General features: G+C 48.5%; 1 protein-coding gene across 1 annotated transcript; it reads right to left on the reverse strand.

Moving 5' to 3' along the window:
• LOC119196194 (protein inscuteable homolog) lies at window positions 1-26,888 on the reverse strand. The gene is made up of 13 exons (XM_037451699.2): window positions 26,707-26,888; window positions 16,200-16,334; window positions 9,816-10,176; window positions 9,534-9,586; window positions 9,322-9,445; window positions 9,088-9,201; window positions 5,698-5,823; window positions 2,745-2,916; window positions 2,427-2,605; window positions 2,255-2,321; window positions 1,576-1,731; window positions 1,225-1,301; window positions 1-173 (listed from the first exon to the last, which is right to left on the reverse strand). Exons 2-13 carry the CDS (start codon window positions 16,322-16,324, stop codon window positions 45-47), a joined length of 1,683 nt encoding a protein of 560 aa, XP_037307596.2. The 5' UTR covers window positions 16,325-16,334; window positions 26,707-26,888; the 3' UTR covers window positions 1-44.

The following is a 26,888-nucleotide window of genomic DNA, read 5'->3' on the forward strand; positions in this document are numbered from 1 at the left end:
GCGAAATGCAGCGCTCTGGAGTACTTGTGCACGACGTCGATCCGTCATACGAAGCTCTCCTCCATGTTGGAGCACAGCAGGAAGGAGTCGACCAGCCGCGGTTTGATGAGCTGCTGGTGGTCGGCCGCCTCAATGCTGTCCGGACACCCGGCTGCCAGCCTCCTCAAGGCGGCCTGGACACACACACACATCAGTATGCATGTGCACCAACACCCAAAAAACACATACATGCATCATCATGCTGTAGGCCTGCATGTAAACACACACACACACACACACGTGGTATGTGGTTGCAAACCATGGATGGAGTTGAAATGTTTTTCTTTATTGGCCTGTGAAACACGCGTGAGTTACATTAACGGCACAAAGGTCACAAAGGAGCTGAGCTGAGCTGTCCTTTGAACTACCGACGCCGTACGTGACCCTTGGCTAAAAGGATGAAATAGAATCACATGCATTTGAACAGACACGCAGGGTGGGTTCAGGGGAGAGGACGGCATTTCTCAGGCCAATTAAAGCTTCGGATCCGGCCGTAAGATCTCAATGATTATCATCAGAATGAGAAAATGATGCGGCGCGAGCAGGACTATTATTCATGATATGTACATATTAAAACATACTGCGTTTGAGGTGATGTGTACTGGTCAGCTAAACATGGCTTACAGATACTGAAGTTGTAATATATGCTTACATTTCTTAGTGTTTGCCCTGTGGATGTAATTAAATTCAACAGTCATTTGACGTTAAACATGCAGGCCGGCGGAAAAACGCCTGTTTGTACTTTTTACTACACTATTAAGGGCCAATGTGTATGTAATTTTAGGGCATCCACGGCACAAAGGGCATGAAATAATCCTCACTCTGTGAAATTAAGAACTGCTGCGCTTTAGTGAGCCTAGAATTAGTCTTTGAACTGTAATGTTTGAGCCTTCGAAATAAAATCTTTAATTCAGCAGGGAAAGCTCACTTTGGGTTGTGTGTCCCTAAAGTCTGTAATGTTCAAAAGTCGTATTTTAAACCATAATCAGAGGCCATTGTTGCGTGTTAGGTAATAGTGTCATATTTTAAAGTGTGAGGAGATATTCTATCTAATCATTAGACCTTCTCAGTGTAGGCAGGGGGGGGGGGGGGGATGTTTGAATTGCATATTTGTCTCCCAGACTATCGGGTAAGGGTAAGCATGACACACACACTCACACGAGGACACACACACTTTAAACCTACCAGGCAAGCGACCAGCACCGAGTCGCTGTTGTTTCTCTCGGTCGGGGAGCGACACAGTTCAATGAGGAAAGGAACCGCTGGGGAGGGAAGACACAGTTTACAAGCTTCGTCAGACACCGCTACGAACACGCGTACAAACGCAGCACATGTGTCGCGGACACATCGTGGACCCCGTTAAGTGCCAGCGTTTTACCCACCTCCAAGTGTGCTTTATATTCATTTAAACATAATGAAATCATCTATACATGGACATGTGGTTTTCATGAAGCTGCTTCCCACGAGACGTGAACCAAAGATCCGAGAGGATCGACGGCTCTTAAAAGGGTTCAACGCGTAGAAATGCCGCGCTACCATTGAGCCGGATGGCTGCTCGGGCCACGTCGGGGTCTCTGCTCAGGCGGGCCAAGGTGACGGCAGCTTTCTGCTGGACGCGCTCACAGGCGGCGCCCTCCGACGGGCTCGGGGAGGTCGGCTTCTCCCCCAGCAGCAGCAGCAGGCGCTCGATCCCTGAACGGGACCAAATGTCAAGTGGAGAGTCGCCAGGAAGGAGGGTGAGAATAAACAGGGGACATCTTCTAAGTTCATTGTGCACATTGTAAAAGTATTTGTACTTTTGGATATTCACTCCGTGATTGCATCTCATGAATATGATTTATTTGGAAATGACTGAGGGACATAGATTGTGAATAATTATTACTGATGGTTCCACACTGGAATCACATGAATCAATTCATTTTACAACACATATAAAATATAAAACAGGTTGAAAAGGATTGACTTTCAAGAACAAAATAAATGATGCAATTATTGAATAATAAACCGTATTTTAAAAAGCTTTACTGTTAAAATATTTAGAAGTTGATGTTTCATTTAAGCTGCAGCACTCTTCTTCTTCTGAAATTCTATCTGTTGCTGCCATCTTGAGGATTAAACAAGAACTACAACAATTCAAGGTGTCTAGTAATGCTGGTGTGTCGGTCTCACACACACACACACACACACACATACGTGTAAGCTGTGACATGTTTACCTTGGTCCTGCATGACTTCAGGGGCACACTGCTCTAAAACGGAAAGGTTTGCCAAGATTGTCACCACCTGAAAAACAAAAAAAAACAAATAATTAAGTCAGTTTTCTCTGACATATCGGCACCAGGAGCGTGAAAAGATTCAATCAGTCGTAACAGGATATCTAGAGTGCACCTGGTCTTTGGAGTAGGGCGTGTCCACTCTCTGGCGGTCTCTGCAGGCCTGCAGCAGGATGCGGATGGCGTTGAGCTGCAGGAGGATCTCACAGGCCATGCTGTCGAAGAAGGTGATGTTGGCCAAAGCCGCGGACGCCAGGAGGAACACCTCCCCACAGGAGGCGCTCTCGCATAGATCTGAGAGAACAAGACGTTCAGAGGAAGATGTTTCCAGCCTCAAACCCCCCTGTCGGTTATTTTTGTTTTTAGGCCTAAAAACAGATGCATTCTGGGTGAGGGCCCCGCACGAGGCGGGTCAAACGTCTGGTGCACTCACTGATGAGCGCGGTGACGATGTCGTGCATGCTCTCCAGGAAGCTGGCCAGGTGCTGAGTGGACGTGTGATGAGGCGAGGTGACCTGAGCCACCACCGCCGCCGCCTCGGCCCGGGCCGCCTCCACGCTGCCCTCGTCCGTCAGGATGTCGGCCAGGCACAGGATCCCGTCCACCTGCACGTCCGCACGCATGCAGATCAACCCCTGACCAACTGTCCTCGGTGTCAAAGCAGGACACCGAGTAGATTTGCAATTAACGTACCATCATATCTCAAATATGTATGTTTCTGTGCATGCTTTCTTTGACATGAGACAGGTGTTAAGCTTTGGTAAAACCCCACATGGACCCTGTTTAACATTATTAGTATGATGCGATCTGCATCTCTGCCCTCATCGCATCAAGGACCAGACTGGAAACCGCTTTTTGGTTATTTTACATCCGTTCTTCATTGTTAAAATACAAACCATGAGTATGGTTATTTATTCAAATATTCAATAGTAGGTGAAGTCTGTTTGTGTTGACAGCTCTTGTGGAACAATGTAATCGTAGAGCAGATGTGTATCCACTTGGGGGGAGTATTACACAGTTGAAACCGCTGTGGTTCTTATCAAAGTGTCTGAGTAAATCATTCATACTATTAAGTCACACTTTACAGATTCATGACCTGGAGGACGCTAGTTACCAAGGTGGCAATTAAAAAGTGTCTCCTGGAGACGTACCCCTCATCGGGAACATGTTCTGTGTTCTCTATTGGTCACTTTCCAGTCACGGTCATTATTTCCACCGTCGTGTGTGGAGTTCGGAGCATCCAGAGTGAGGCGGGCCGTCACGCCTGTCACTCTGACGAGCATCACAGCGCGCGGCTTCTCAGGGCCATTCCCTATTTTCGTCTCTGTGGACGTCAGCAGCGGTGTGACAACGCGACCCACTGACGTGGAACGATCCACTCCCCAAACCCCCCCCCCCCCCCCCCCCATTCTTCCTAAAATAGGATGTTCCCTAACTTCACATTTGCTTCATCCGATCCTGTGGAAAGTGAGAATGAGTTGAGTGATGAAGATCTGTTAACTGGTGGTTCTAATATGTAATAAAATGTGTTTTATTGTGCATTAAAATACAAAAGTCTGAGTGGAACTTTATATACTTCTATATAAGACATTATAAATGCAACAAGTGGAAACTGACTGAAATAAAAAAAAGTGACGCATTGGACAACTTTGGCCCTGCCCCCTAAATGTAGACCACGCCCACTTTGACACGCATCATTGGTCTCAAAAGGCTATTTGTGCTCATTTGAGTGAATGCATGTGCATGTTGGTGCTTGTGCGTTGCATATTCACGTCTGTCATATTTATATTAAACTATAACTATCCACTACACAATATCGCTAAGCAAAAATGTGTAGGTCTGAAAAGTCCAATTGTGTAGAAGTCCATGAGAAAATGACTGCTTACTTGATTTAAACATTTTAAACATGAGTTTATGATCTAAATCGCTGGTTTGAGCATCATGATGGGGATTGACTAAATGAGGATCCAATTCAGAGTGAATAACAAATGAGCATAGGGTGCTTTAAGGCTGGTCTGACTTGTGATTGGAAAGCTGTTCTCACTGCTTTCCTCTACTTTGAACTCTCTTACAGTGTTTCCTCAGTTCATGAAAGTCGATCAAAAAGCCAAACTCAAAGCTTCAGTCCGGAAACCGACCAGGTCCACCTCCCGCAAACAGTCAGCGGAACCCCGTCCGCTCCCCCCGTGCCGCGATGACATAACGCTCCAGTGGGGGAGGAAAACTAAGGCGGTAAATAGAAGATCCAGCGACGAGCAGATCGGCCCCTTCGCTCGGTCGCCCTCCATCGATGACAGGTGGGCTTCCGGTGCCCGAGCGCCTGCCGCTGATGATGGCGACTCGCCTGACAGCTTCTCTCCCGGGGAGGAGGCGGCTAATCTGGGCCCGACTCTCGGCTCCCCCCCCCCCCCCTCCCCCCCAGTTAAAATAGTTTTCTTTTCACGCTCGGGTGACTCACGGCGTCCCAGCTGCCGCACGCGGGCGCCGCTGTGGCATCATTATCAGCCGGAATCAGGTCATATTTGTCTTTCCACACGCGATGGATTGACACAGGTGCGTCTGTTGTTTATTCTGGCTGAATTCTCCAAAGGGAACAAACGGGGGAACGAGAGAGAGAGAGAGAGAGAGAGAGAGAGAGAGAGAGAGAAAGGATGCGTCGCTGGCTTCCTCTCTAGCTGCCTCGCCTCCTTTCCTTCACACACATGCAGGTCCGAATGTCTGACCGACCGAGGGCCCAGCGGAGACGGCGAGAGTTGAAGCTGAACTCACGAAAACGTGATCTAGTAAATAGCTTGAAAAACCTCGAAAAGAAACAATGCAGGTGTATAATTAACAACACACAGTCGGGCATGTGTCAATGGAGGCCTCTTAAACAATGTAACATTAATACTATCAATGGATGAACAAAGGCCTTTTCTCCCCACCACCCTCCTCCTCCTCCTCCTCCTCCTCCTCCTGCTTCTGCTATCGTTGGCATTTCATTCACCTGTGAAAATAAACTAGGCGTCCCAGTCATAACAGGGAGAGCCTGGCGGCGTGTGTGCAGCGGTCAGGAGCACACGGCGCTGCAGGGAGGAGGGAGAACGACCTCTGAGCCACGAGGTCAGCTGATCAGCGTAAACACAGCCTGGGGGTACTTGAGGTTGATGTCATCTCACTTTCCCCCCGATTCCAAGGCAGGGAAATCTGGATCAGTGCTCATGTAGTATTCCAATTGGTTTCTTACATTTGGGCCTAAAATGTTTCTGAATATTTGCTCTCTGCGTATTTAGTAATTAAATAAACGATCGGACGTCTTTATCGAGTCCTTGACCCTCGCCCATCGTGGGTTTTTTTAGGTTTTTTTTTCCTTCCTACTTTTATCCCAACGTTCCAGCGAGGTTTACCTTGTCCAGTTGGTTGATTCCCTCCTCCACGCAGCAGATGGAGGCCACGGTTCTCAGGGCGTGAGCGTAGAGGTCTCTGAAGCGGTCCTGCCTGCAGATCTTGAACAGGACGACCACAGCTCCTTCCTGTGGAGGAAGGAAGTGGGATTAGGATCATCTGATGCTGGATGGTTGGATGACCTCCACAGTGAAACCTCGTCACCTGGGTCCTGTTCATCCGAGTGTGACTAATACATCAGAAAACGTTTCTATGTTCAGACCTCAAAGGCATTTTGGGTGCAAAAATAAAAAGGTCTGGGCCGTCGCTTGAGACGTTTTTCTATTAAAGGGAAAACAACCCTGAACCAAGTGCTGCTGTTAACTAAACCCAAACCACAGTCTGGCGCCGCGGGCCGGGGCTTTCTTTTTTCAGAGTCAAACCTCCCTGTGGTCCCTAAATTTAAGACTTCATTCAGTCCTTTGAGGCGGCCTCTGAAAAACAACCAGGCCACAGTTCAACCTTTCTTTCCCCTCCTCGAGGCTTGTGTTTGGTGTTTGGTGGCGAGTGGACACGGCCTTTGTTCTCGCGTACCTTCTCATGAGCTGAAGTGGCACCAACAGGTTTCTCAGTTTGGGAAAACTCAAATTCTTCAGTAAGAGTTTTGAGGTCACTCAAATCACTGTGCTTCAAAGGCAATGGATGATTTGGTCATTTGGTGGTACGAAGCGCGCCGGAGGTTTCTGTGGGAGCCAATCGGTCCGGCACGTCTCGGCCAATCAGAGCGCGCCGGGGAGTCGGTAAGGCCCGGAGCGGCCCGGTCGGAATTTACTCCAGGAACCTCTCGAAACGAGCTAGCGCTGTCCATCGTGTTCGGATAGAAACGGCCCAAATATACATATCCCAGGAATGGAGAACCCTGATAGCAGCTCGCTATAATAGCTGAGACCATTCTGCTGGGTTATTATGCGTGTTGTAAACAAACAAAAAAAGCTCCTGAATGGTGTCGCAAAGCGCCCCTGTGACGAAAAAATAAATAAAATCAAAACCCCACTTGCAGGTGTTGAATTCCTTGCCCGTACATAACTACCACCATTATCCTAACAAGGCCATTATGCTGGGCTGCCATGTGCCGCCGAGGCCTGGAGTGACCAATCATCATCCCGCCCCGGCAGCCTGAGCGCTTCCTCCCCCCTCCCCCCCCCCCCGTTCGCCGCCTGCGCAATATTGTTCCGCCATGACTGGGAGAAAGGTTTTAATGAAGCGATTGAAACTCTGTGAAATCGATCCGTGTTCCGGGTTGGCGGAGGAGAGGTTTTTGATCCCGTCGCCGTGACGCAGACGCCGCTTTTAGCCATCGGAGTGAGTCTGTGCAGAGAATCCTGATCCAGAGGTCTGATGCGCTTCGCAGCTTCGGGGCCTTTGGTTTTGAAAAGTCATATTTTGTGAGTTTTCAAAGTGAACGATGCCTCCTGCAGGTGTCCACGGCAAAGGTCCAGGGGGCGGATATAACCGCTCCAATAGGTGTCTGCACTGTTCATGTGTTATGGAGAGGGCGGGGCTTAAATGTGGGGGTGGGGCTATCAGTCTACGTAAGTTAATGTATTCAAGATCAAACAACTTCTTCTTTAACGGAGAAAGAAGCTTTTTTTGCTCAATTCCAGGTGCCTGACTTCCTGTAGGTGGCCTAATTTAAATTTTAGCTACGATTGCCTCAATGCTCACATGTAGACCAAAGTTTGATCCACTTTAAATCAGAAATGTTACCTCTAACTTGACTCCAGACCACTTATCTGTTGCTTCTTTTCCTTCCTCATCAAACAACTCGCAGCTCTATTGTCTTCACTTCAACGCACGCGTTTATCCTCACACACTTTTTTTTTTGTGGCACTTGCTGCTCTCACATCATCACGTGAAACGCCACTACTCGTCTAATAATGGCTCTCTATCCATCCGCTTGCATGTGGAGGTTGACGCGGCGTGTAATTTCCTTCCATCTCACGGTTCCCTGAACTCCGCTGTGTGCTCTGGACTGTTGGTGCTCGCTCAAACGACGCCTTCGGCTTCTCCAGGAGCTGCAGGAGGCTCACGTCTCTAATTTGCCGAACCAAAGGGGGTTGCGTGTCAAATTTCTCGCGAAGAGGGTGGCGGAGGAAGCTAAATGTTCTCAGATTATATTAAAAAGGACACTTGTAGATCTTGCCTCTGCCCTGTTGGGGGGGGGGGGGGGGAGGGGGGCAGGGCACGTTTACATCCGTATCCACGGTGACATTAAACAAACACGGACATTCCAGGTGGTGTTTGATTTGGGAGATTTATGAGCTCACATTTTTCTCTTCAGTCACGTTAAGAGTTTGCAATACCGGAATGTTTTCTTTTGGGGGGGGGGGGGGTAATCTTTTTAATTAGCTTGTTCTTACGGATTTCTACAATCCCCAGCGATGAACAAAGCTCTAAGTACCCATATCTTTTATTTGATAAACACTTAGTTGATTCATGTTTGACAATCCCCATTTTTCCCCTGAGGAGCTGCCTTCAGCCGTCTGGTGTCCATTATGCTGCTTAATGCATCTGCTGTGTACACAATGAATCATCTCTATTCAGCGTACCTCGCTGCTCTTCACACACACACACACACACATCTCACTACGTCTGACACTGGCAGAGATGGAAGAGGAGGAAAATATATCAGGCGTCCGGGGGCCAAACATTCAAACAGCTCATTGCATTTCTTTTTTTAAAACTATTCTCAGCGACATGATGTTAGAAGGGTGTGAAAGCTGTGACAGACCGACCGGTGCTGGTTGATTGACTCGGACGGCAGGCGGATGGTGCTTTGCATGCGTAGTCGTTAGCAGCCATCGGGGGGGGGGCAAGCGACGCTCCTACGCTGCGACTTAAGAGAGGCAAAGCAGCCCTGCATCTGTGCCCAATGCTCAACCCCTAATGGGAGCTGACAGTATTGATCCGACAATCTGGCAGCAAAGCAGGTGTGTGCGCGTTATCCTTTGTGTTTGAGCGCGTGCCCCCTGTTTGTGTGCAGGGAGGGGGGGGGGGGGCACCAGTCCTATCAAGAGCATCCTGGAAGCAGTCGGTTGACTAATGGCCAATTTAGACTCCCTGTCTGGTCTGTCCGGTCTTATCTGGCAGTGAAGTGGCTTCTGAGAGGCTCGCATGAAGAGATAGCTGCGGGCCCCGGACGATGAACACCGGCGAAAGGTGGAGCTGATCAGAGCGGGGGTGCGTCTGGAGGGAAGTCAGAGCTTGAGATGGGACTATCAAACGAAGCTAATCTAAAGTAGAGAACAGATCCTCCTCCGGGCCTGTGTGCTCCTTTGGTAATACCGACACATTATCATTACGTTCCCAATGAAACCAGCGGGGCTGGGGGCCCTTTGGCGTGGCCACGGTACCTTGGCGATGATGCTGCAGAGCTGAGGGCCGTCCTGGGTGAGGGACAGCAGGTTGCTGATGGCGCTGCCGATCGTGTGAACGCTGTCCGATGAGTCGATCTGTTTGATCAGGAGCTGCGAGCCACATCCAACATTGAGACGTCAAACCGCGTAACCCTCTGAACTTCAGTCAATGGCGAAAGCTACTTCAGAGCTGCGGGGTCATGTACTTTGGGTCGAGATTCCGCTACATACCCGGATCTCGTTGGCTAGAGCCATGTCGATCATGTTGCTGAAGGAGTCGCTGACGTCCGTGAGGATGTCGTGGATGGCCTCCCTCATGGACTTCAGGAAGAACTCGTCATCGCTGTGAAGGCACCTGTGAGTGGAGGGACATTTTTGGATTATGATCCAAACACATCCAAAACCCGGGTAGAATTGATTTATTTAGCCTTGCAGAGTCTCACCTCTCGGTGATGTTGGTCAGCTCCAGACATTTCTCCAGCAGAGATCTCTCGTACTGTAACAAAAGGAGAAGGAGAATCACATTTTATTAGGAGATTGTGATTTCTACCTGATCCAATGATTACATTTAAGTATAATTCCCATAATCTGTTATCTATAACGCAGGCAACATTTATTTAAGGATAAATATATATTTTTATTGGCACAAACCTTACATTTTATCCCAATGTATTGGGACTAGATAGAAAAGGATCTCATTCCATTTTAAAAGTCCTGATTTATACCTTCTGCATTTCCGGCGGCGTGCTGCGGGCGGCGCTGTACTCGTGCACCAGCGAGCGCACGTGGCAGTTGGCCCTCACGGCGGTGCTGTGGACCCTCTGCCAGCGTCCTTTCTCCAGGCGCTGGAACATCTTGCCGAGCTCCGTGCTGACCACCAGCGCCCGGCGGAGCAGCGTCTGCAGGTTGTTCCTGGCCACGTGGTCGCCGGCGCCGACCGCCACAATCAGCTCCCCCTGCTGGGCGTCCTCCTCCACGCCGATGGGTTTGGCCTGCAGGACGCACATGCACTCCACCTCCGTCATGTGGCGGAGGTCCTCCATCCAGCGCTGGACAGAGTCCACGTGGAGCGACTGCATGCGGGCACTGTTGGGAGATCCGAACGCACGAAATATTAGGAGCCGGTTCGTGTGAGTACAGAACTGATATCAGCAGGAGATACGCAGGACACGTGTGTTGCATTAAATACCGTAAAACCCAATGTGTGTTGGAGAGCTGCATTAACTAAGTGCATTGCCAAGATTTCGATATGTGTTCAGTCCGAGGAGTAGACCCGAGTTCATTCACCTTGACTGTCCAGTGTCATTTGCGATGGCGTCGTTGTTGATGCGCACATAAAAGGGCAAATTACTGCACGAACAGAAGCCCGTGTGTCACGGTTTGGGTCTGCTTGTCTTATTTTGTAGCTTTCTTGTGTCTCGTGTCTCTGGGTATCTTCACTTCCTGTCCTGTGATTGCCTGATTGCTTCCACCTGTGTCCAATCACCTGCACCTCCCTCGTGTATTTAAGCCCGGCGTGCCAGTTGTCCTTTGTCGCGTCATTGTATTACGTCAGTCGTCGTTGGAGCACGTCTTCTATTAGAATAAAGAGCACTTTGTGTGGAAACCTCTGCGTTTGAGTCCTGCCTGCAACCTGCCCCAGCCCGACACCCCGACACCGTGGGAGCAACAAACCCCGGACCCACGTACACGCGGTTAGTGTCGGCATGTCGAGTGTTTCCTGAGCTGCGGCAGGAAGTCGTTTGTGCTGACTGAAGCCAATAGAAATCCGTAATCATCTTTGCCTCCTAAGGCGTGCTTAATCAGGTCAAAATGAAGGAAGTGGTTACTCATACTCAACTGTGGACAATGATGGATCATTTCGTTTGGCTGCGCCGCCCTTCTACTCACATTCATTCCCTCCTTTCTCCTTTCTTTTTTTGCCAATTACTTATTTCATATTTATTAGAAAGTGTAGATCACGGTGCAGGTTTGGTCTGGTTGACTTATCGAAAAAAGAGGTATTCTATATTGTTAGAGTTTCGATGGGGGTGTCTTCTTGAGGTTACCTTCCAAAAGATTACTATAATACTGTATTGTTGTTTTCCGTATGCAGCAATAAGCATCGAAGGTGCTCGCGTTCACTTCTAAAATATGAATCTATGAGGAACAATGTTGAACCACACTGCTTGAGAACTGGAAGAAACAAATGCAGCTGTATGAGTTTTCTAAAATGCTCGTTCTGAGTCCTCCTATATGGAAACAAACCCTACACATCTCTAAAATGAAATTCCATCGATGGCACCATTGCGTTCCTAAAATCAATGATGTGCCCTCGAGGTCAATTATCCGGCGATAATCCCCGGTTTACACACTTGTTAGTTTAAGCATTTCCCCCCCCGAGTACGAACAAACACTCCTCCGCACTTCAATCTCTCCCGGCACTGACCCCTGGCTTCAGTGGCGGGGGGGGGGGGGCACACAGAGACCTCCACCCGATGACTCAAAGCATCCCTGCAAGTGGATGGGTCGATGGCTGCAGAAGCCACCTCTGCTTTGAGTCAACACAAGGAGGGGGGGGACGTCTCTAATGAAGCTCCGTGTTTGGACTCGGGGGGGCCGTCTGGGTATTGTTGGTGAGGGATGGCAGCTGGCCGGAGATATTGCGTTAGGATTGAATGTTGGTGCAGACCCGTCTGGGTGGAGAGAAGCGCTGTGGCTGCGCGTGCATTTAATTAAAAAATAAAAAGATTCCTCATTGTGCCGTCGGAAGCCGGCCAATTACGTCTCGTCCAGCATCAAAGCACGCGGTTTTTCCGAGTAAAAGGTCTCTCTTTGAAAGACGAATCACAATCAGCAGCCGCTGACACGTGACTGGAAGCACGCGAGTCAAACGGCTGGTGGAGACGGAGAGCTTCTCGTTTCCAAATGGGCAAAATCACCCTCTACGTTTCACACAATTAACCCTCCACAAACTTGTGTTGTTGTGGTTGTCAGGCTGTGTTTCTCCCGACGGCCCCCGCCGTGACGCCCTGCGACTGAAAATGTGAAATTGTCTTTTGCGTCACACCCATTGTGGGCCATTTCAAACCATTTCCCACAGTTACGTATCGTGAGGATGAACCCGACTTGATTCACACGCACATCGAGCCACGGAACCACAGGGGGGGGGGGGGGGGGGGGAAGGAAAAGAAGATGATAATAATAATAATAATAATAGGCTTGTTTTCCAAAGGAGGGGAAGCGGCGCACTTCAGCTCGCAGGGAATGACAAATATTTACATGCAGCACCGGCGGCGGGTCGGCAGGCAGCAGCTCCATTACCCCCACGCTCCCTTCGCTTGTTTTGTTTGTCGCACGCCGGCTGGAAGCCGATTGGTTTTTACTGCGTTTGGTGAAACGGACGTGAAAGAACTTGAGAGTTGCACCGTGAAGGCGTGAGCCTTTGATCCCACGCGGCTGCGCTTTGCGTGGACTTTGTGTGACTTCGGCATGAAAGGGAAGACAGAAGAGAGCACAGAGGAGCACAAACACATGAGAAAAAACCATCAACGGCTTTATGTGTATTTACAAAAGAATAGAGGGTTTGTCGTGGGTGTCTTAAGAAATGAATGAATGGTAATGGATTTAATCTGGGGATGTTAGTGGGTTATTGGGTCTTACCACAAGGCAAAAGCAAACCATGTCGAAGGACAAACTCGGAAGGAAGGTCAAAAGGCAGCTTCGTAACTTTGAGAAAGAAGAAGTCGTGCGCAGCCTCACAAAGGGAACCGCGAACGATAACCGCAGCTCGCGTGTGATTCACTTTGGTAACTTTGTGACTTTGTGCCGGGAGACGAGGAGAGAGAGTCGCCTCCGCCGGCTGAGTCACCGAGGGTCGATGAAGCCAACTCACCGCTCGCCTGTTTCTCAAACCGCGGGTCGGTGACGTCGGACCGGAGTGATGTGCGCGAGCACCAAGTGGCTTTTCACAGGTTTTTTTTGGTTAGTCACGGCGGACAGAAACGGCTGCTTACAGGGTCCTCTTCTCGGAGGAGCGGAGACAAACAAAGGGAAGAACAAACGGAGATCTTGCTGGTTTTTGGGGTGAGATGCAAAGAGGTCGAGTAGGAAAGGCCGCTGGTATCTTAGCTTAGCCTTCCGCTAACCACACACACACACACACACACACACACACACACACACACACAAAACGTGGCCTTTTTTTAGCCTTCTGCTAACCTATTAGCTTATTTTGCTTCAGGGTTTTGCACACACCCCCCCCCCCCCCCTCACTGTATGTGAGTCACTTGGTTTGAGGCTAAAAACAGCAACGGCGTCCGCATGAAAACACACTGCGAGCACGAACAATTACAATTCTGTGAATTCGAATGAGATCTCAAGGTTTCCCACACGATACTTCAACAGACTTGACTTACGTGAAAAATGTCTGTCAGCTACTTTTATCCCCCCCCCCCAAAATATATATATTTTGATGAAAATGTACTTTCTTGATACTTGTTTTCTGAGTTTGTATCTATGTGGAAATGCACTTATTGTACGTCGCTTTGGATAAAAGCGTCAGCTAAATGACATGTAATGTAATGTAATATATTGTGTTCAATTGTGTTGCCATCTGTAGAATGGTAGAGAAATGGATGGGGAAGTGGGGTTTGACCCTCTAAGCAACTATATATATATATATGGTGTGTGTTTAGTACAGCGAGGGCTTGGGGGGAAGGACCCTCACCAAAGGTTCTATCACAACATCTGGATTTGTCTCCAAACGTGGTGGTTTGTGCTATTATTCCTGTTTTCCTGTATTATTCCTGAGGATTCTTCTCTCCCACAGCTCTGGAAGTCATTCGGCACACTGAGAACGAGCCGCCGCCTGCTCTTCGCAAAATATCACAGTCTGACGCCTGATGTCACTTTTGAACAAATGGAAATTTCACCACAACGGACCCGCAGTCCGGTGGGAGGAAGAGGGGGGGGGGGATGTGGGTTGGATTTTGTGGACCAGACCGATGTGGCTTTAGACTGAAGGTGGAAACAAGGACACTCTTGTCCCAGAAAGAATGAAATATTCTTCTGCACCTCTGGACAAATCGCCACACAAAGAACCACGGCTCCTTCGCTGAGAAAGTGGTAAAATCGCGTGGACAGCGGTAAATGTGCGAGTGGCGCCCTCGATTTTCCCGTCTCCACAGCGAAGGGGGGGGAACGTCGTGGCCTCTGACTCCCGGCATCTGACTCCCGGATGTTTCAGACGTTTTAGAAATGATTTGCAGGACGTTCTCAGTGAGCATCGAGCTGGTTTGAGATCAAGCGAGTGTTCAGAGTCTCTCTCAGTCAAGTTACAACGTCGATGAGGATTTCTTGTTTTTTTGTGTCACATCATCTCCAATTGACTCGTCTCTCCCGCTCCGTTCGCCTCCCGGTTGTCTCGCACTTTTTTTCCCCTTCGCATCAGCAAACCCACACTTGTGCGACTTCCAGCATTCCTGCATGGGCTGCAAACGCAAATCCAGCGACACAAAAACACGGCGAACGACGAGGTCACCTCCTCAGACTGAAACCCGAGGCCTGCGGGGCTCAAGCCGATCTGGTTCTGTTTGTCGACCGAGTGCATCTGTGTTTGCAATTTACTTGCAACACAATTCAGTCATTTGGCTCCTTTTCAGCAGCTGATTTACTGAGCCGCGTGCGGCACAACTAGTGGTTTGTGTGCGAATGAGGGACAAAGAAGGCCAGTCGGAGATGATCGGTCTGTTTTTGTGTGTGTGTGTGTGTGTGTGTGTGTGTGTGTGTGTCTGGTTACGTAGGTTTGCCGTGACAGCTGTTCTCAGCTGCACTCAGCGTAAGCATTAGTCAACACAAAACTGTCCAAAGATGTACATTTGAACGTGCTACTGGTTACACGGTGGCTTAAAAAAAAGGAAGAAGAATCAGTGACGTAAATCACGGCCGATGAGACGCACTCTTTTTTTAAAGCTAAAGACCGGAACTCTCAGCTCGTGAAGAAGTCGGTTTTAGTCGTTTAGTTGGTCGAGTGCAGTATTTTCTGTTCAAATCTCCACATTTAAACGGCACATTCAATATGGAAGAGATTGTGGATGCATGTGTGTCAGTTAGGGTTTGACCTTCGCCCTCTGTGGTTGATGCAGGATCCTCACTAAGGCCGATATATATATATATATATATATATATATATATATATATATATATATATATATATATATATATATATATATATATATATATATATATATATATATATATATATATATATTCGTTTGGCGATGTTGAACCAACAAATCCAATCAATCAGTAGAGAGGGGGGAGGTGGCGAGGATGGGATTTTACAGTCTTGAGGGGGGGGGGGGGGTGACTGTCTATGAAGCCCGCCTCAGCTGAGAATAATTAAGGGCAGTTCAGTTTCATTTATGAATGCAGTCGGCTTTACGTCTGATCCAAAACTATTTAGCCAGATGAGGAATATTGTCAAATTAGCACTAATCTATATTTTCTATTAAAAACATTGGATGTAATAACAGCTCTATGTTTTAGTTTTAGGGAATACAACTATATAACCATTAAAGACTTTCATTGGATCGTTGAATTCCTTCATCGGATCCTTTACTACCGACGATGACAAACATCATATTTTAGTGAGACATCTGTAGGAAGTAAGCAGGGAGGACAATGTTCAACACGGAGCGTTACCAGCTGTTGGCGGATAAGACTTGTAGCTGAAGCGAAGTCTCTCACGTAAAGAGTGTCACGCGCCACTGAGAACCAGACACGAGCCGCCTTCCATCTGCTCACAAATGATGAGACAGCCGGACCCCGGGGGGGACCTCCATCGCCGCCACGACGCCGCCATTACGCCGCATTACCGGGAGTTCAGAGGGTGTCGTTCCTTCGCATTACGGCCGATTATTGTCGCTCGTGTTGTTTGTGTTTGCACATGAATGTGCTGTCGACCATTTACAGCCCCCCTGCACCACAAAAAATGCAATTGGACAATCACACCTCCTCACAGTCTCTCTGCGTGTCTCCCAATGCATGAGAAGAAACTCAGGACCTGCGGCCTCGCCGGGCCCGGGTCGTGATGTCTGAATGCTGCTGACAGTCGTGTGCGTACGTACATGAATGCGTTGTTTTGGCCGCGTTTCTGTGCACACGTCGCCGCCACTTGCCTCATCTGGGACGAAGAGAGCGAGCTGCTCTGCCTGGAGCTGCTCCGGGGGCTCGCCATCCTCTCCGAGGCCATCTCAGCCCACCTGGAACGGCCAGAAACAATCGGCGTGAGTCTCAAGGTCGCGACCTCCTTCCTCTGAGCCTCGTCCTTTTGCCCCCCCCGTCGAGTGCGGAAGGGTGTCGCGGGTGGAGGCGACAAGCAGCAGGCCGAAGGCTTCCGCGCGCTATGGTATTAGCATTCAACACACACACACACACACACACACACACACAGACTGCCTCCTCCTGGCTGTGTTTGCTCCCCACTGCGGCCTTTTCCACAACAAAAATCTCCTTATTGATCCGCCTCCAAGCATTCTATTCCCGTCTCTTTTTTTTTCTTCCTCCAACTAATTTAATTGTCAATAAACCTCACTGTTTTAAATAGCCGCGAGCCGCTGGTGTGCCAGTGGAATAATATTTCTTATCTTGTAATTTACTGGCTGGCTGCCATCCAGGGACTCTCCTCCGTACTCCGAGCCTGAAGCAGAGGGGGCTGACGCTCTTAAGTGCCCCCGCAACTTTATTCCACCGCTTTATTGATGTGTCCCGTTTTGGATTAGTCCCTTCCCAGTCGGGAGAAGCCCCCCCCCCCCCCCCCTCCCCTGCCCGAAACACACTCTAATCCTTTCAGTTAATGATATCCTGCAGTGGTGTGGTTACAAATTCCATGTTTACTGTGCCGAGTAATTAGCAGGTAGTCACAAAGTGAATCTCCATCTCCCCTCACGCACGCACAGACACACCCTGCCGGTGTCGAGGGGCACGTTTCGGCTTTTCATTAAATGGCCCCCCCACAGAGTGTCTGTGGTGTCGATACAAATCCGAAAAGCAGGAGAGCCCGCAGTGCCAGAGGGCCTGCGTGGCGACGTCACTCGTCTGACCTGCTGCTCCAGTGCCGCAGTCCTCAGAGCCCCCCGGAGCGATGACAAGAGTGACGCGTCCACTCTGTGGCGCCCGGGGATGGAGGGGATTGTGCACGACAAAAATCCTCAGGAGGAGTCGCCCCTTTCTTCTTTTAGCGAAACACCCCCCCCCCCCCCGGGTTTTAATTAGTATGTGCACAAAGGAGGGGTAGACGACCAAGTCAGTGACAGGCGGATGAATAGGTGAAGAGATATTACCCATAGAAACATAAAGATAGGAGCAGGAATAGGGTGCAGAGGGGGGAGGGGGGTATTTTAACTGCAGTCTTGGCATGGCTCCTCCGGGGCCATTTTCAGAGAAAGCATCACGGCTAATCAGAAATTATACCAACGCTGTGCCAAAACCATGGAAGTCTGGCAGTGCACTCAGAGTTTTGGGGGGGAAAAACCCATCCACCTACTCAGTGCAGTTAGAACAGAGTAGAATATAGAAAAGCACAGAATGGCTGCTGATATAATCGCACCATTCAATTATTATAATAGAGGCGTGGATTAATTACATCGGCCCCCGAAACTGAGCTCAGGGTCACGGCCAACGAGACACGGATCCAACAGATTCCATTACATGTGCCGCCGGCTCGTTGCAGCGCTCTTCTGAGGATTACCATACAAATGGAGATGAGTTGTCCAATCAAGCAATTCAGTCCTGAGCACTTAGAGTGTGCCACTAAGTGCCGTGTTAAGGACCATTGCACTGAAAGTGATCTCTGTCATTTTGCAGAAAGTGGCCTGCCGATGCTCGAGGGACGAGACGAAAGTTAGAATTTCTTTTTTTTTTTTTTTGTGGACTTTTGGTTGCAATCGTGCACCTTCTACTTGTTTTTAAGCACACTCCCCAGTTTAAACAGGAGGTTTCCTTCTCAGACGGTCCGCTTCCACAAAGAATCCGGGCTAATTTTCTTGCCGGGGTGGACGTTTCTCTTCATGTCTGCACTGAAACCCGAGTCCCCCCCCCCCCCCCCCTCGTGGGTTCCCCTGCTCGGTTGCCATGGAGAAGGCGTCGGTTGCAGGTAGCCAAACAAAGGACACCTCTGTCTCGGCCTCATGTCACATGCCGGGTAAAATAACAACCACTCTGCGAGCGCTGCGTGTGTGGGGGGGGGGGGGGGGGGGAACCGTTGCGACGCACGCTCCAGATTTACTGCAGCAGGGCGTATGCGTGTCGAGTGGGATTTAAATGTTGCGTGCATGTTTTAAATGGCAGTTGTCCAGTCATTTCTTGTGTGACGTCTGTAGTCGGTCACGCCGACTCCTGCATTTCACACGCTAGTCGACTTTTTTTCTTCCCTTGTGTCGGCTCCGTGGCCTTCACGCGGTGTGGCTGCGGCTCCGCTGTGCGATCACATGACAAAAGGGTCGAGGTAATGAGCCGTGTGAGAAGGCCCGTGGCAACATACCACACCACATTTGTCTCAATGTCATTGTTTTCATGAAACTTCTCTTTGATGGACACAATCTTCCACCAAACCAAGACTGCAACAAAAGACACTGTCAATGAACAGCAGCACACTTTACTTATTTCCAAAAGGTGAAAAACACAATGACAATATAATCCACTATGGAAATAATTGTTACGGTACACAGAAGTACCACCAGCTCTCAGGTCGACCATTGACTGAATGTGGTTTGCTCCCTTCTAAGGATCTGAAAGATCCATATTTTCAGGAGATTATTAATAGCTGAGGACCTCTGGTAATTTGTAAATATTGCATTGGGTTGTTTTGTCTTCAAACTGTCCCTTAAAATTCAACCGAAAATTACCCACACCCCCATTTTGGTATTAACATTCGAACCCGTATGTAGGTCCTTCTTTCCTCTTTGCAAACGATGGAGGCTGCATTGGCAATTTGAAATGACCTTGAAATGGTTTTGACAGCATTATGGGTTTGAATTCAAGAAGCTCATCGGTTTACACAGCACAGAGACCCATTTTTTGCATATATATATATATATATATATATATATAACCCTATATAACATCATAATCATAATATTAAATATAAATACTGTTGTGCCACAGATATTCCGGCTGATCTACCGCCAAAACGTCGCTATCGGCTGACCTCATTGTTTGTTCTCTCCATAACTGCAGAATCACTGGTGCAGCCTTTTCTAAAATATTCTGTGGTGAAGCAGAATGTCTTTTGCAGATTCTGAGTAAAACCGCCAACTGAATACAAAAACCGTTCTGTAAAAAAAAATACCCAAACACTGTGTCTTGGCTTCAATGTTGTACCAAAAGCAACGAACATTTATTAAACAAAATCAAAATAAAACCTGACTCTGAGGAACTCGAGAGGAGCGTGGAAATCAACTGACCGTTTTGAGAGGCCAAGACCAGCTGGAGTGAATGTGATGGAGTTCAGGATCGAGGGAGTCAGGCCGAGTTCTCCAAAGTTTAATGTCCTCGTCGTTTCAGGAGTGCCTCGTTTCGTGACCCGATTCCTTATGCTTTGGCTTGATTTAAAAACTGGCGGCCAGCGTTTGAGGGACAACAGGCTTCTTCTCCTGCTGCTCTCTCTAACTCACACTGACTAAAGACCAAAAGCCTCCGACTGCCCGTCCCTGGCCTCGGGCCTTTAAACACGACTGGCCGCTGCCCGTGCTGCCGCTACGTGCCGTCATGGAGCCCGAAGGTTCTCGGGAGGAGACGCCGGTCACAGTCCCACCACGGAGCTGTGATACAGGGGGTGGGGGGGGGGGGCAGGATGGGTACTGTGTGGGTGGTTGGGGGGGAACAAACTGGAAGCAGCACTGAGCCACGGACTTTGACATTCCCATCCCACACACACAGTGGGCTGGCTCAAAGTGGGCCCCTTGTGCTGGGACAGAGAGACTCACACATGGCAGCAGATAATGCCCCATGTTGACCACCGTCTCAACATCTGGCGAATCAACGCGGGAGCGTTGTTTACGTCACCCGAGTTACAAGCTGAGGTCATTTCACGCTACAACGCACAGTATGAAACACATTAAATCTTCCATTGATTTGTCTCTCGTAGAATATAGAGAGCCAGGCTTTGGAAGAACTTACTTGTTCCCTCCAGACACAACAGCGCTCTTGCCCATTATCCCAGCGATGCTAAAAGCAGTGCATTCCACAGATAACATTAGTACGAGGGACTTATTTTTAGTCGGGTTATGTTTTGCCAAGCTGACACTCAGCTAAAACTAGTTTGTTCTGCGAGAGAGTTGCATCTGTTTAGTCTGGACATGTGGGATAGTTTCAGCATCCGCAACGTGGTCTTACAAACTAAGAGGCCAACGTTCCAGAGCAGCGTTTATTCAGGGGCGCCATGACGATGTGACCTAAGGTTTCCAGGCGCCTCGGGCATGATGCAGTTAACCAAAAGCCAAAGGCCTTTTTCCACTGTCTTTCAGTTTGTTCCAGTGGCTGGAACACACATTCTAATACTTACAGGATTCTGTTAATGAAGACAATCTTCACAAAAGAACACCACTTCTAACATTTTGAAGCGTAAATTAAATCAGCAGAACCTTTACCACTTTTACTCAAGGCATATTTGAAGAAAAAGGCTAGAAACGGAATTTCTTCAGGTTTTGTGCAGTTTAAAACGTTACCAGCAGTTGCAGCCCCAGCGTGATAAAAGTATCATGGAGAACACAGCTTTTCATACACACACAAAGCTGTTCTTGCTTCTGTATACACTAAAATAAGTATATCACAGTTGCTCTGTGCATCAGTTTGGGAGATGAAAAGTCGTTCCCCAACACACTCCAAACAGGACTGAATGACAACATCCCCTTGTAAGGCCAAAAGCTCTTTGAGTCTGAGAGCATTATGTCCTTTTTTTCTGTTTTTGCTCAAACCTCATGGGGTTTCTAAGCGACCTGCGCTCATGGATCGAGTTGCACACAAACAGAACCTGCAGCCCCAACCAGAATCAGTCACCCTGCTGAATATCACACTAATAAAACTGTAAAGATCGTCACGACTGATAGCTGTCAGCCCCTTGTTTCTCAGCGACCAAGAAGCCCAAGACTTATTTTCCCCCAAAAAGATGAATTTCAGCTGCGTAAATAACCATATTGCTTCACCACAAGTCTGCTAAAGTGAACACATTGCCGTCTTGGTTTTTTATGGTCAGTTATAAAAGTACCCTTAATTCTCATTCTCAAGAAATGTTAATGACAGCAGCCCCATACCTCCTCAGAGCTCGAACAGCCCTACCGTCAGGCCAAGACAAATATCCAAATGCATTTCAAGCTCCGCAGTTCCATCGCAGGTCAACCGAACAAATAGTTTTGGTGAAAAATCCAGAGTTATGCAGCTCAGGAGCGTTCGTGAGCAGCTCCAACGGGAACTGGATCCTGACTCGGTGTGGTTCAGCGGAGGGGACCGGCCCCGGGTACCTGACACCGCTACGGCGACGGCCTTTTAAAGCTTCAGGAGCCGCTCAATAATGAATGAGCGCGGAGAGGCCCACGCACGCACCGCCTGGCTAACGGGGAGGCACGTTGACATAATTGCAGACGGGCTTAACGAGAGGATCAGGCACAAGTGAGGTGTACGGCCATCATCAGATTCAAGCCACTTGACACGTGTTGAAAACAAACCTCTCTGTCGTCACGCTGCGGCCGCTTGGTGTTAGTTTAACCCTTTGAGACGTGACAGGAGAAAAGGTCTGAGAGGTCAGTCAGTTATAACTGAAATAAACATGATTGATGGGTGCTGCCGTGTATGACTTCGGCACAACCACACCCACCTCAGAGAGAGAAGGCGATTGGCTGAGAAGTCGTCCTCGTGGCAAAGAAGAAGAAGGGAAAAAACAAAAATCAGACAACTGCGAGCGAAGAAAGTAGAAACCACTTTTCTCCTCCAAAACCCTGAGATTATAAACAAATCCAGAGGTTAAAAGGCAGGAGCCAGCTGTGCATCTCCCAAAAAAACAAAGCTGTGGTGTGACTTGCAGGGCCTTTGTCAAAAGATTAGATCAATGCAAACTTTTAAAACCAAAACTCCAAACACAGAAGCACAGTGTCATAAGACACGTGGCCGGTGTCCCTTAAACGTTTTTTTTAAGGATATGAGCAGGACCAGGGGATTTTTTTTCCTCAATCCTAGCAACCCACTGCTGGAGGATCCAAACCAAAACATCATTGGAAATGTTTGTGCAATGAAAAACCACAGCGGAGCAAACACACACGTGCATGTAAACACCTCGTCGAGGTTCGTGATCCTTCCGCGGTGGTACAAATGTGAGTGGCTCCGGTGATGGAGCACAACAGCACCGCTGCAACACATCCACAGGCCCAGTCCAGAGGGGCTGAGCGCGGCTTCACGTGGCGTGAATGTAGCAGAGAAGGTCAGATGCCCGTCACACAGCGCATTAACCTCATCTGCCCCTTAGGTTTTGTGTCCACTTCAGCATCCCTGATCAATGAAGACACTTAAACCTACCCAAAAATTGGCCTGATTAGTCCAAATGGTCCTCAATTATTTACATATTTCGCTCAACTTAACAAACACATCTGATTCATATTTGGATTAAACAAGTCTCCGGGAATATGAAGCCCATCGCTTTTCCAGCAGCTTCTCGAGTATTGAGGCCAAAGTTTTTAAAGTCAGCGATAAATTCTCGGGAAATCAGCTTCCAGGTCGGACTCCAGGCGCGTGGCCAAAGCAATCCTTTGAAGCAGATTCCCGACAGTACCAGGAGCTCCGGACCCTCAGCATCGCTGCTTGATTTTTCTCCAGTCGACCCCGCGGGAGAATGACGTGGCCGGCATCTTCTTTCGGTTTGACGGAGTGCTTTGGAAATGGCGTTGGACCGGCGACGGCCCAACTTCACACGTCAGAGAGACCACTACGGAACACAAAGGAGCGCCGCGTCTTCGGGGCACAATTTATAGCCCGTATCCATCTCCGCCCCCACGGGCACCTACGATGTAAATTCAGGATCTCATGTCCAACAGCCGGATCGTAAATAAGCTTCTGACAGATGTGGGGGTTTTAGACGCCACATTTGGTCTCGTGAGCGACAAACCCTGAGAAAATGAGGACACAGAGGGAGGGGAGGAGGACGTAATAGCAGCAGTTCAACTCTACAGCTGTTTGATGTTAGAAGGTGGAAGTAAATTGGGTGGGCTGGGTCCATGTGTGTGTGTGCGTTTAGGGTGGAGGATGGATCCATTGCCCAGATTTGAGACGAGGAATCTGCCACAACTTCAGGGCAGGGCGGAGATTTTCAAGCCGTTTTCTGTTATTCCACCGCTGCAAAAAACTCAAGGTATGCAGGAAAAAAAGCTCCGTTTGTGCCCACACATGGCACTTCAAAAAAGCTTCTTTTCCACGTTGGACTTTTCTGATAAGTTGGGTCTGGAAAACAGTCTGCCATGTCTCATTTGAGATGTACAGAGTGTTCCGAGATACAAACCTCCAAAGTGTAATTTCCGGAGATGTATATCATTTACAAATACCCACTTTGTCAAAATGATTGTTGTAAGTGAACCATAGTCTTACGAACCATTTCACTTTAATTGAGTTAAGCCAAACAACGGACCGATATATAACAAATTAAGCCAGCATGCCGCTGGACGAAGAACGCCAAATGAGGCCTATTCAAAATGCCAGGTTTTCTTTTCTCAGGTTCTGAAATAGGAGGAAGATTAGTAGATGAAATAACGTTTGGGTTTTAGACTGAAAGATCAACGTGAAGACATAGAAATTCTCTATTTTTAATTTTCATTATGAAAGATTAAATCCCTGATCAGAGTAATGTAACGTCAGTTTCACATTTTCAAACCTCTGTTCCGAGTTGCAATCGGTTTTGGTAGGAAACCGTATCTTGGTGGAGACAGAATGTTGAAGTGAGGCCGTTTGGGGTCGGGTTTGCCAAACAGAAGATTAAACCCCAGAGAGAACTGTCGTAACTCCCCAAGACTCCCTCAGGTACGCTCAGGACTTCTTCCCAAGGAGAAGCGAGTGGTGACCCTTCTAGCATCTGTGAATCACACAAGTGCAGAAGTACCAATCCAATGCCTCCATTTCCTCTCGTGATCTCCCCAATGAACCGTAACAAGGACCCAGGAGCAAATACGGTAGATGTCAATCACAGGAAAGACAGATAAACAGACCTAAGCCCAGAAAGACGTGACCTCGCCGCCAATTAGTAGATGGAGATAGAAGGAAAAGAAGAAAAAACGTGCAACGTTCTAGCTCCACCGGCCCGATATTGATTTATCTCCCAGCCTCGGGTCCCAGAGTAGCTGCCATATTGGGCCCACCTACACAAAAATGTATACCTGCACTCTCCTAATTGAGTACCCGCTTTGAAGAGAGCCTCTGAGTCATTAACGCCATCGCAGGGACGCAAAACTGCCGCTGTCACTCACAATAAAGCGGCATCATGTACACATGAACACGTGTAAACCGGCGGTATTTAATGTGTTCATCAGAGGTTTCAGTTCCATCCTGTTGACCATCTCCATACTCGCCACAAAGGTTTGCCGATTCATTTCTGTTCAAAATGTTATTGTATGTTTTTATCAGATTTCATTGGAGGACTGAACAGCAGGATCTTTTACTGACTCCAGCTGTTTTGAAGCTATAACAACTGCCTCTTTGATTAATGCCAGTCAGGGAGTTGGCTCCATGCAGAGGGAGACATTTTCTGTGCTTTTCGGAGGTCAGAGGTCAGCAACTCAAAGGTGCCAGCCCGCCGGCGAACCCCTGGGTCAGAAAAGTGATGTCATGTCAAAGTGCATCAGGGAGAGACTCCTCTGACTGCAAAAATAATTCAGATTGTTTGGAACTCTATGAGGAAATGACTCTACTTCTCAGTTTATTCACTTCCTCAGTCAAATGTAAATCTTTTGCAATACATTATGGTGTTCTTCTAGTAAAGGATGTTCCCATTTGGATTAAAATGCTACATGGTAGTGTTTTGCTGTTTAATGTCTTGCTCAAGGACACTTTAACACAAGCGCAGAGGAGGGGAAATAAGAGCACCATGTTATCGCTTGCTCAAGTGTACAGATACATTTCACATACAGGCCAAATTGTGAAAAGAAAAGAAGTACAACGTCTTTGTTTGTCATTAGTGGTCATCTGGATGGAAACAGTCGGCTGTTGGGAAAGAGCATGTGGCGAACACCAGACTAGTGGGAGGAGACCCGAAATGACCCAGACCTGATTCCAACCAGGCCACACAGACACGCCAGAGGACAGATGGAAAAATAGCAAGACACAAAAAAAAGACACTACCTCATCAGGACAGTTTATTACAAACTTGCTAGTTTGGGCACACAAAGCGTTGCCAATGGTTTCCTTTGAGATCAGACTTCCAAGTGCAGGTTTGTGTTTCCCACTTTAGCCGTGGTCACGAAGCTCAGTCACACCCTCGGTGAGCCGCTGTCTTCGTGTCTCAGACTGTGACTGGTGGGGCCGAGGATGAGAATATCACACGCATGAACCCTGGGATCCTGCCCGTGTGGTGGCCACACCTGAGTGTGCGGTTCCCGTTGACCACGCTACGCCCTCCTCAGCGTGGAAGGCCTCGCCGTTTGTCCCCAAACGGTCCCGCGTTATTAGGTAGAAGTGCTGAACAGGTGTTGGCGGGAAGCTTTTGTCACATGTTTTCTCACCTGTCGGCGATAGAAGGGCCCTTCAAACCAGCCTGAAGCGTTAGACCGATGCTGAGCTGTCATTTCTGTTGTGAGTGAAGCAGCAATCGTGGTACCTTTATACTTTGTACCGTCAGCCTTCGCTGTAATCTTTGTTGTTTCCCACAGTGTCTGCCTTTAGGCCGCACCCGCAATCCTGATCGGCCACCACACAGCAGTTACAGTGACTCAGAACGAAAACACTAAATATTGTTTGCCAGTGTCCCTGAGGGATGTTCATATTTATCGGGATGGCATCAATTGGGAAGTGCAAGTTCCCACAGAAGGCCACAAATGAGAGGAAAAAATGTTGGAATTGACTTTTGCTGCCAACCACGGATGAGATGAACGTGATTGTTGTTGCCTTCGGTCAAATCAAATGTCCAGTTACCTTTGCAGAGCTTGCAGTAACCTGGTGTAACACTGAGTACAACAGTTCAGAAAGTCTTGTTAAAGTTGGTACAAGATGACGTAAAGGGAAACCTCAAACACGCACAGGACTGCCGGCGTCCCAAGCGTTGACATTGACGCCAGGCTTGTGACGTAATGTTATTTTAGCAAGTTTAGTACAGCTATTCCTTTTGTATTACCCTTCGTTGATCGTCACATTCATGCTTTAACACTTTGTTTTGGACTCAGCAATACGGGCACGTTACCCTAACCCTAACCCTAACCCACCTTGCACATCAACAACTGCACCGCCAATGGAGAAGTCCTCTCTTCTAACGCCCCGTGAGCCCAGTGAGCAACTTGTTGAAGACGTTTCTACTTCCACACAACTTATCTTACAAGCTTCCGGGCTTAGAGTTCAGCATCACTCCAACATTCCCTTGAAGTCGAGATTAGACCGGTCGTCAAAACTTACCCGGTGTGGTTTAAGTGTTCCCAGGAGGGCTCATAGTTGCAGCTCAAAGCTCTCCTCTACTTCACTGCGAAAGCCGTTCCGATCCTGCGTCCTCTCTTCCACTCCGCTCTAACTTTGTCTCTGCTCTGTTCGTCGTCTCTGGGAGCCCAGCCGGGACAACCACCACCGAAGCCTGCCGGAGT

Source organism: Pungitius pungitius, chromosome 6 (assembly GCF_949316345.1).
Source record: "Pungitius pungitius chromosome 6, fPunPun2.1, whole genome shotgun sequence".
In the NCBI taxonomy this organism is placed as follows: domain Eukaryota; kingdom Metazoa; phylum Chordata; class Actinopteri; order Perciformes; family Gasterosteidae; genus Pungitius; species Pungitius pungitius.

Coding starts and splice junctions, on each gene's coding strand:
- LOC119196194 (XM_037451699.2), bottom strand. CDS start 16,324: ATGGCCTCGGAGAGGATGGCGAGCCCCCGGAGCAGCTCCAGGCAGAGC. Junction 5,824..9,087: donor TCTGCAGCATCATCGCCAAG/GTACCGTGGCCA, acceptor CTTCCTCCACAG/GAAGGAGCTGTGGTCGTCCT. Junction 2,917..5,697: donor GAATCAACCAACTGGACAAG/GTAAACCTCGCT, acceptor GCGGACGTGCAG/GTGGACGGGATCCTGTGCCT.